This window comes from Thunnus maccoyii, chromosome 7 (genome assembly GCF_910596095.1).
Source record: "Thunnus maccoyii chromosome 7, fThuMac1.1, whole genome shotgun sequence".
NCBI classification, from domain to species: Eukaryota; Metazoa; Chordata; class Actinopteri; order Scombriformes; family Scombridae; genus Thunnus; species Thunnus maccoyii.
In genome coordinates this window covers 20678496-20689133 of record NC_056539.1, presented here as the reverse complement: position 1 = coordinate 20689133, position 10638 = coordinate 20678496, and the positions used below count along the sequence as shown (strand labels likewise).

Here is a 10638-nt window from a genome sequence, read left to right as displayed (position 1 = left end):
TTTGATAGATTTTATAGCATTTAAAAGGAAATATGTCCTCTTTTGCAGCTGCTTTTGCAGCTACCAGTCTGTAGGATTCACATGCATCTAGTGAATGAGGAAGGAACGAATCCAATGACTTGATTAATGCCTGATGCATTACATCATTGTGCAAGCTTCTGGCTAGACTTCCTGGAATCCTCTCAAGGAACCCAGGAGGTCCCTAAACCCTACTTTGGGCAGCTCTCTGGTCTGCTCTCTGCAGGTTACACCCACTCCTCTGCATCCTCCCTTCATGCTTTCTGGAGTCAGCTATACCAAGGCTTCTCTTCTACTTTAGTGACGGGCTGATAAAGCACAGCTGAGAAGGAAAAACACACACTTTGGTAAACTTTATTGGAGTGGAATAAAAAAAAAACACCGCTTTAAAGGAGTGATTGAATGCTGCGTTACAGACACGACGCAATTGGAATGAGAAGACGCGCAAAAACGTTTTTGACAAGACGATTGAATGAGGTAAAACTTTCAATTCTTTCTGCTTTTTTTTATGGTTGACCCTTATAAGAGAATACAGTAAAAACATGTGCTGTTAGTTGCCTTCTATTCTCAGCTAATAAAGATATTTATTTTTCAGGATGCGCTGGTTATTGTTCCCCAATTTAGGCCTGCTTGTAAGTATATTTACGTTTTCTGTCCTTCTAGACAAACAATACAGTGTCGACTTTCAATTAGGCAAAGTTTTTCAGACTTTAGAAGGCTTCCAATTTTGTGACTCATTCCCTGTTAAAAAACGTGCACAATGCAGTGAAAAGGCTCACTGTGCTTGCACTTGTGGTGGTTTAAAGATGTGGGGGGAAAACACTAGTATCTTATAATACCATTTATATTATCCATGTCGTCACAAATGTTTTTTTTGTATTCACTTTATGGATGTTTAAATATGTCTTGTGGGTGAGTTTCTTATCGCATTTTTGGACTTTTTCTGTGTGCAAATGACTCTCCAGTTAATAGTTAACAGGCTAATGAGGGTTATGCATTGCAGCCAAGCGGTAGACTACGCCTTTAAAATATTCGCTTCTGATTGGCCAGAAAGCCTCAATTAAAATAATCTATTGGGACTGTCAACAATATCACCGTTCAAAATCAGTACGCGAAGTTACAAGTGCAGCAGCCTTTTGCACCAGCTGTTAAAACTTAGCCTAGTTATGACATATTAATGAGTTGTGATTTATGCATTATTGAAAAAGGACAGGGGTTGCACAACGGAGATGAGTTAATTTACAGCATAACTCTAAATGCCAACTACTTACTCATGCCCCTAGGGTAGGTGTAAATCATAAAATGTCACAGAATTATACTCACCCATGGTAAAACAGCAGTTTTTCTGCCACACTGCATCATTTCTTTCATTAATTACATGCCATTTTGCAACACAGTAATCCAGTAGAGACCTAATTTATTGATATATTTCAATATCGATCTAGCTTACTATGATGTGCTACCACCCCAAGTGGCTCATGCTAGCTAGAAAGTTAATGCACACGGTAACCATGACGACGGAACTCTATCTTTGATCGCTGATTGGCCACTTGCCCTAGTTATGTCTTTACGTCCAAACTAGATAGGTGATGCCCCAAGTAATCGTGGTGCAACCAATATTAGTAGGTGATTTAGTTACACACTAAGTAGAAGTTACTTAGCCTCTAATGTCGACTTTACACCCCAACTTTGGAGAGAATTTACACATACCTGGTGCAACCTAGTACAGGTGAATAACTTCTTTCATGCCACAGTTAACGCCCACTGGTGAAACGTTCCTAAATATGGATTAAATCTGCTAAAAAACATCTGTCATGTTACAACATTTAGTGTAGCAGCCGTGTAGTGATAATACACAGTGGTGTGTTCTGGAAATAATGGCGGAGAAAGCATTTTTCGCCCCCACCTCGACCGTTATTTCCGTTAATTAGCATATAAATAACACCTGTGCCTGTATTATTCGTTTAGAAGACTATCTGTGTTTCATACCTCCAGCAATGAGCTAAACTCACTACTTATTGTGTTTCAGGTTTGTTTTCACAGCTATGTATCAGGTGAGTGAATTTCTATCTGTTCAACACTATTTCATTTAACGCGGCCGACAAAGGCTGCAGTTCAGACCAAGTAGCTAAGCTAACTTAGCTAGCCAAACCCCAACCACCGTATAGTAGAGGTCTCAGCAAAGCTATGGGGCTAACTAGTGCTAAAGTACTTTAAAGCGGCACTTCACCCAAATTACACAAAAACAATTTCTTACTTACCTCAAGTGGTGTGTAGCCATGCAAATAGTTTTGGTTTTATTTGTCTACAATGAGTATGTCCCCTATTTGGTTTTATGAGATTTCTGATACCAACTCAATTGACTGGAATTTTTATTGTGGGGCTGGTAGCATTAAACAGTTTCATTTGAAAACATCAACAGAACTAACTGTGAACAGTTCTCATATGGACTATTTTTCAGTAGTAAATAGCTCCAAATAAAAACTAAAGTACAATATTTTAAAATGAAATTAATCTGTAGATTATTTTCTCGATTAAATGTTATGTTGTTTGGTCTAAAATGTCTCAAAATGTCAACCTCATATGTGCCCGCCCAACAGTCCAGTTCAGTTTACTATCATAGAGGACTAACAAAATCAGAAAATATTCACATTTAAGAAGCCAGAACAAGAGAATTTTTGCATTTTTGTTAAAAAATTACACAATGTTTAAACAGTTATCAAAATAGTTGGCAATTAATCTTCTGTTGATGGATTAATCAATAAATCAACTATTCATTGCAGCTCTACATTATATAATTTCTCCAACAGGTTTATAGTCTCAACAAATGATTTGTTAGTTGGTGTTTGGTGTAATGAGTGTGGTATGTTTAAGGTTTTGAAGAGTGAATAAGAAAGAATCCATCTAAACTAATTCCGCAACTTTAGTTTATGAGTTAGCTAAATCTGAATTTTAGAACAGAAAAAAACTCCACGAACATACAGGTATTCAATTCTAATTTTTAGCTCATCAACAAAAACAACAAACTACTTGATAAAGACAAAAACACCTAGCTCGGTTTAACAAATCAGCTAATCACAAAAAAAGAAAAAGGAAAAAAATAAATAGTTTGTTAGGAAGATAAAACAGCCTCTCAATCCTTATTACTGTTGTCTGGTTTACCACTAAGATGAGACAATAGTCATATACAGAAAATTCCTAGACAAACCTAAACAGTAAATAATGAGAAACCTTGGGCAAGTGAAATCAGAGAGATATGCCCCAGTGAGATGCCTGAGTATGCAACATGTGCCAGTGTTCAACAGTTTGTCATTTGCCTGTTTGGTGAACAGAAAGGCTTGGAAGATTTACGTCATCATTTGGCTGATGGTGGGTTGTAAGTTCTGAATGAAAACATCTTTTAATGTCACTTCACTTTGCATGGTAAAACATTTTACTTGGGGAATGTAGTAATCTGTTTGACCTGTTCTCATAGGTATCATCAGTAATTTTATGTAATTAAAACAGTGATGCTTGTCTACCTCTGGTTTTAAAGGCCCAGCACACCTAGACAGGTGTTTTCAATTATTCCTGTTGATTAGACCTCTACTCAGGTTGAAGATGAGGAGAGCTATGTTAAAGGATGGATTCACAATTTTTTAAGTCTATCATAAAACAATCATCAGGTGCCCCAATGAACATTGAAATAGTTTTTTCTTGCCATAATCCTTCCTCCTGTTCGTATTGGCTATTGGAAGATCCCTTCATAATGCACCTACAAGGGAAGTGATGGGGGACAAAATTCACAAGCCTCTTTCTTTGCAAAATGTATTAAAAAGTGTATTTTAAGCCATCCAAATGTGTCAAATCAAGTAGATATCTTTCAACATAACCGTCTTTTTAGTGCCAAAGTTTCTTTTTTTGTTACTACCACTGCAGCTCAACAGGGAAACGCTGTCCAAAGAAACACAAAAAGCGAATTTTATGCTAAAAAGACTGTAAATGTGGCAGATATCCACTTGATATAGCTAACACAGACTGCTGAAACCTCATATAAGCTTCAGATAAACTTTTAAATGTGTTTTTGCACAAAATGACTGTGTGGACACACTGTGGATTTTGGCCCCCATCACTTACATTGAAAGCTCATTTGAAGATCTTTTAGTAGCCAGTATGAACCGGAGAAATGATTACAGCAAAGAAAACATCTTTCAGTGTTCATATGGGCACCTGACTCTTGTTTTAAGATAGACTTGAAAAATTGTGAATCTATCCTTTAAAGGTCCACTATGCAGGATTTTACTAAAAAACAAAAGTAATCCCTCTCAATCATCACTTATGACCTATTAGAAATGTGTGGCGGTGTATGTATCTGCAGAGACCCTGCCTTCTGTCTTTGTTTTCTTATTTTGCTGTGTTTGGGACACTGGGCGTCAACCTTTGGGCAGGGGGTGTGTAGCCCCCAACCAATAGCAGCGCGCACGATGTGAGGTCGGGACTCGTAGTGTAGCGACCAGGTTACATCACTGTATTTTTATGTGCGTCAGTGTTCCCCCTGCTTCTTCATCTCTCTCCTCTGCTGTGTGCAGAGTGCTGCTCCTCTGCTGTTGATGTGTCTGTTTGACCGACACAGACACACGCAGAGCAGAGAGGCTACAGCGGACACGATGAAGCTCTGCATTCACACAAAAATATAGTACCTTCCCGCAGGGTGCGTGGACATGTGCGGAGGTGTGGGCGTGTTTATTTGTGCTTTAGAATGTAACCGCTGTGAAACAATCAGAAAATAACATTTTGTTTCTGTGATTCATGGGTTTGTTCTCGCCAGCACTGCTCGCTCTCTTCATTCACTCTCTAGCCCACTTCTCTCTCTCTCTCTCTCTCTCTCTCTCTCTCTCTCTCTTGCTTGTTGAGCCAGGGAGGAGGGCCCAACTTTGAATACTGTGTGTTTACAAACAGCAGCCGACAATTCCTTCATAGTATGCCTTTAAAGTCACTGGATTCCATGTACCAATAAGAATGATAAAGGTGTAATTTGTCCAACCCTAGCATTTTCAACAAAACTAACAGAAGATAGTAAGGAAAATGGTAATCGAACACATTCTGTGAGTGCCCATACAGTCCTGAGAAGAGGTCTAATCTGCCAGAATAATTAAAAATCATATGTATGGTTGCACCTAGGTATGCAGGGCCCAGATACTAGAGCATTTATTTTAGCAGGAGGCCCCAGATGTGATCTCAACAGGATTAAAATGTCTGCCTGATTTTTTTTTTATTTTACAAATGCTGTCTGGAAGGTCTTTTTTGAGATCTTTCCACTAATATCTGGCCAACATATCTTTCCTCTTTTTTTGAACAGCTTTTACACTGGAAACCAGAACCCTTACATTTGATGAGTCCTACTACGAGTATGTCCCTGATCGGCTGAAATGGTCCGCGGCAGGCGAACTGTGCGATCAGCGCGATGGTGCCCTAGCCACTGTCTCCAGCCCAGCAGAGAACCAAGACCTAACCAGCTTTTTAAAGTCCTTGAACATCTCTGAACCTGTGTGGATTGCCAGGAAAATCACACATCTGAAAAGTAGGTTTAGTGTGCCTTTTCTGATACTTTATGTAGATATATTAGCACTCTTTATTTTTAACTAGTACGCTTATTGTGTTTCTTGTCCAAGATGCCTTTCCACTTATTCACTGACTTAAAAAGTTATTAAGAGTATAAAATGGGACTGATGATCCTGCTATACAACACTCCTAGCCTCAATGAATAAATGTTTCCCACTTGTGTTTACAGTAGGAATAGGACCACAACATTAATTTTATGATTAGTTTCTATCTTTTCCAAGAGCTATGCCAGGATTTTTACTTCATAGTAATGCCTCTTTCCTCTCTCAGTGTGGGGTGAAAAAAAACGTTCTTCCAAGACCTTGATTCTGGAGTTCATTGGGCGCTCAGACAGAAAGAATGCCCGTCTTCTACACAAGTTCCCTTCCATGGGCTCTGTGACCGTTTGCACCCGTCTCCGCTTCGATCTGAATTGCTTTGGATTTTCCACCATCTTCTCTTATTCCATCCAGTCATATATTAATGAGTTCCAGCTCCGTGCGAACCTGATCCAGGGAAAGCCTGTGCAGCTGGCTCTGCTGGTCCATGGTAAGCATGGTGCTTACAAGGAAGCCTTTGACCACAACGGATCCTGGCACTCAGTCTGCGTTTCTTGGAGCCAGAATGGTGGACGCTGGGCACTATTTATTGATGGCCTTCCGATCTCCAATGGCGATGGCCTAAACAGTGCTGACAGCATTGGCCCAGACGGTCTTTTCATTATCGGGCAGGAGCAGGACACCTTTGGAGGCTCATTTAAGAAGGATGAGTCATTCTCAGGGAGCATCACAGAGCTCCACATTTGGGATCGGGTACTGGACAGCAGCGAAATCGACACCATGGAAAAGGAGTGTTCACCCATTTCCTCTGGGCTGGTGTTCAAGTGGAGTGAAGCAGCCATGGAAATAGAGTCCTCCCTTACGAAGCTGTTGAAAGACAGCCCTTGTCAAGGTACATTAGGCAGGATGCAGCATGGGGATGGGAAGAAGCTGAAGAGTTACCAGAATCTAAATCAAAGCAGATTTAATCTCCAAGTACAGGGAAATGCAGCAATGGTTTACACTTTAAAAACAGAGGAGACTCCTATCTATGCGCAAGGTCCATTCTTATAGTTCAGCATTACTTTCAAATGATGTTTACAGTGTAACTTCTTTAGCACTAGGAATGGGTGGGGTTGCTATGTAGAAAAATAATCACATAGAGACCATTTGAAAGTCATTTTGGACTGCACATTTTCAGGAACATGCCAAAATCTGAGCTTGCCTGATGTGGTAAACTCCACCCATCTGGCACTCCAAGCAGGATAAAATAAATCCTATGACTAAATTGCAGATAAATCTGGACCCAAATATGCTCTTTGTCTGTCCTGTCTTCCTCTCCACCCACACTCTCATCTGTCTTATCTGGTCCAAGCATGATGTAATTTACATAGCAGCTGGTTGCATAAAATAACAGGCTTTGACAACTTGTTATCGACTGATCTAATTGAAATAGGAGAATTATCAAATAATAAGGGAAATAGTTACAATAAGTACACAGTGGGACACAATTAGTTGTGTCCCACCTCAAACAAATAAATCTGTTTATGAAAAAATATTTTAAAACATGGGCTCAAAGTGTGGAAACTGCAAGAACATTTTATTGCAAAAAACTAAGACAAGATAAGAATTTTACCCAAGTGCTATCTTGAACACTTTTGGCCTTTCCTGATCTATTCCAGATCTTTTTTCCAGAACTGTTCTAGAGTAACTTAAGAAAATGTTACAATCAATATCTACAGTGCCTGTAGAGTGTTTCCAAGTGAGACAGGCGGACTGTTAACTTCACTATTTTTATTACATTATGTTATGAAGTTGCCAACTTCACCTTCACATTTATGTTGGAGCCTCTCTTCAGCATGTGAATACAGCAAACTGCTGCTAATGCAGTTTGCAGTCTGGAATTAATAGAAAGCAGCAGCTACTATGTGAATTCAGTGATAGTATTGGTCCACACTAAAGCTGTGTTATGTAGGAAAATTTAGACATCAGTTCAGGGCTTGGTATTAGCAAGTACCCATTATTAAATGACTCACAGCGGGATCAGCAAAAAAGCTTGATCAAGAGATCCCTACCCTTTTTCTGAATTTATGGCATGCTTTGGCAAACACACACATGTGTGTGTTTACTGTATATACATACACATACAGTTAACACACACACTTAACATTAACCACCACTGGATGTTTAATGACATTGAAGGCAAGAGGAAATCTCTGTTTTCTTTTGCTGCCTCCTGCTCTCCCCCTCTGAAGAATAAGTGAGATGGTGATGAGGTTGTAATTGGCAAACAGTAATGCTCTTAGCAGTTCTTGTAAATGTTTTGTGACTCACGTCACCCTGAATCCCACCCTTCAAAACAAACTTCTCCCGTTCTGACATCATGTTCCCCAGTGAGTAATGAGAATCCAAAACTCTCACTCCCCCTCCTGGAACTGAACATGCAGAAAGGATAGTATGCTTTCACTCCTTCAGTGATTATCAGTTACAGAGGTAACAGATTTATTTGACAATCTTTTCAAGAGCAACTTACAGAGAGATTCAGGTTATGTTGATGTTGAAGGACTGGCTGTTTCAGGGATTGATCCTGCAGTCTTTTGGTTACCTTCTACCCTGTCAGACTTCTTATTTTTGTCCTTCATCAGACCCCTTTAGACATATACTGGCCATACTACTACTGTAACTGAACTGCCATGGATTTAGTCATTCTATCAACCAGTCCTCTCATCAGAATCCAGAAGTAGTGTTAAAAAATGTGTTGTTTTACAATCTTGATGTGCTGTTTGATTATTTTGACTTTGCAAGATTTCTGAAGTGTAGCATTATTCACACTGCTATGACTGGACATGACGTTTGGTCTTGATGTGTTCCTTTTTCATTTCATTCATGAATTTAACATTAAGAATAACCTTCACCATTTCTTTCTCTAGGTAACATCTCTTCGTTAGAAAATTCGTTGTTGGATTCCCTCCGGGATGGAAATTCCTCACAGAATCAGAATTTCTCCTTTCAGTTCCTCCACGGTCCTCAGTCTGATAAGGATTGTGGCGTCTTTGACCCTGATATCGGGAGCTGGGACCATGCTGAGTGTGACTCACTCAAAGGCGCTGTCTGCCAGTTTAAAAAAGGTGCCAATGATAACAACTTTTTATGCACCTTATTCTTAATATAATGTGATCATTTGGTTTTACTGAATCTTACCCTGACAGACCATAGAAGTATAACATTACTTGAACATTGCCAGACAGTCCAATCTAACAGTCCTGTAATAAATGCTATCTTTGAATCATTTTAAAATTTTAATTGTTGATGACACTGCGTCAACATAGTGTCAACAATGTTGATCCAGTGTTGAATCTAGTGTGATTTCTAAGGCTGTAATTTGTGGTCTTGCTGTATTAGAATGCATTATATTGTATTATATTTGTCTCTATCTCTATTTGCAGAAGTGATAGATGTTTTCAGTTTACCAAAGACGCCATTCTTCAGCAGATTGAGCAAGGATCCTTTGACCAAACCTGTGAGTTGTAAAGCTGTCTGTAGCACATCATCTAGTAATTACTAGTATTACTAGTATGACAAAAAAGAAAATTACTCTCCTCTTTAAAAATCATCTTGTGACAATTTTAGGTGAGTAATAACTTTTTCTGAGTAACTTCCCCAACATGGGATATTTGTCAGGACTTATTTCCTGGGTCAAAATAGTAGAGAACCTCTTGTACTTGGTGAATTGAAATCTTTATATATGCTTTTCTTCCTTAGGTGATGGAGGAGCTGAGCGTCAACATCTCCTGGGACAGAGACCTGACCTTGCTGCAGCACCTGACCCAGGCTGTCCTACACACAGTGGAGGCCGGTAGCCCAAACCTCCTCACGTCGAGTGATGTCCTCTACCTCTCCCAGATGATTGAGATGGACCTGACTGCACTGGCTAGCACTAACTCTGCTGGAGCTGATGCAGCAGAGGCAATGGTGTCCATTGCTACCAACTATTTAAAGGTGGCGAGTTTGATGCTGGAGCCCCATATGGCGACGCAGTGGATGGGCCTGACAGAGGATGGGGTGAGGGATGAAGAGAAAATCCTCTGTTTACCCTGGGAAGTAGTTAGTATGATATGGTAGCCAAGCTAATGCTGGAAACCCTGTCTAACCAGTCAGAAAAACAAACCTAAGATGTTTCTGGGTTGTGTGGAAGAACCGTATATGTAACAACCAAACAAGGTCTTAGTAAGGTCTCTTGCCATGTTTTATGATATCTCCAACCTCAATAATTTGAGGAATGGTTACATCCAGATTGTGTTCTTGGTGTTGCTGTTACCTGCCCTTTTTGTAGACTGATGTTTTAAAGGCACACTATGCAGGATTTGTTGGTTGGTGTTTGTTAACACATCATTCAAAGTTGTCCCCTCTTCCCCGGTGCAATGACACCAGAACGAGAGAGAGCAGCAGTGGTCAAGTGAGCTAGAGAGTGAATGAAGAGATGGAGTGCACTAGCAAGAGCAAAGCAGTGAATCAGATAAATCGAACGTTATTTTCTGATTGTTCAATGGTGGTTGCATTCTAAAGCACAAATAAACATGCCCACACTGCCGCACAATCCTGCAAGAAGGTGCCACATTGCTGGATTTTGTGCACCATGCATGCTGATATTGGCTGGAGGCTACAAACCTACTACCCAAAGGTTGACGCCCAGAAACATCCCAAACACAGCAAAATAATAAGAAAATACAGGCAGAGGGCAGAGTCTCTGTAGATATATACATCGCCACACACTTTTAGAGAGTCATAAGTGATGATTGAGAGAGATTATTTTTGTATGAGTCTATACATTGTTTTTAGGAAAATCCTGCAAAGTATGCCCTTAAGGTCTTTTTCATCACATATACATTTAGAAAGAGTTATGTATTTGTCAGTTTTTTGAGAGAAAGAAAATTGTAAAATGGCCCAAAACACGGTATATAAGCATTTTATCAACTTGCTTAACTGCACAAAGTCATCCTTT

At 39.7% G+C, this 10638-nt stretch overlaps 1 protein-coding gene across 6 annotated transcripts in view; it reads left to right on the top strand.

Annotated features, from left to right (window-relative positions):
• Positions 1–346: 346 nt before the first annotated feature.
• LOC121900138 (adhesion G-protein coupled receptor D2) overlaps positions 347–10638 on the top strand; it is a 98971-nt gene continuing 88679 nt past the window's right edge. For 4 of the 6 annotated variants that reach the window (XM_042416158.1, XM_042416160.1, XM_042416161.1 and 1 more), the window contains exons 1-8: positions 347–495; positions 614–650; positions 2048–2072; positions 5357–5578; positions 5890–6549; positions 8567–8764; positions 9083–9156; positions 9399–9698. In XM_042416158.1, the coding sequence (XP_042272092.1) occupies positions 491–495; positions 614–650; positions 2048–2072; positions 5357–5578; positions 5890–6549; positions 8567–8764; positions 9083–9156; positions 9399–9698 (1521 nt within the window). In that variant the 5' untranslated portion in view covers positions 347–490. Of the gene's footprint in view, positions 496–613; positions 651–1393; positions 1641–2047; positions 2073–5356; positions 5579–5889; positions 6550–8566; positions 8765–9082; positions 9157–9398; positions 9699–10638 lie in introns of those variants that run through there. The other 2 variants (XM_042416163.1, XM_042416159.1) reach the window with 2 other exon arrangements.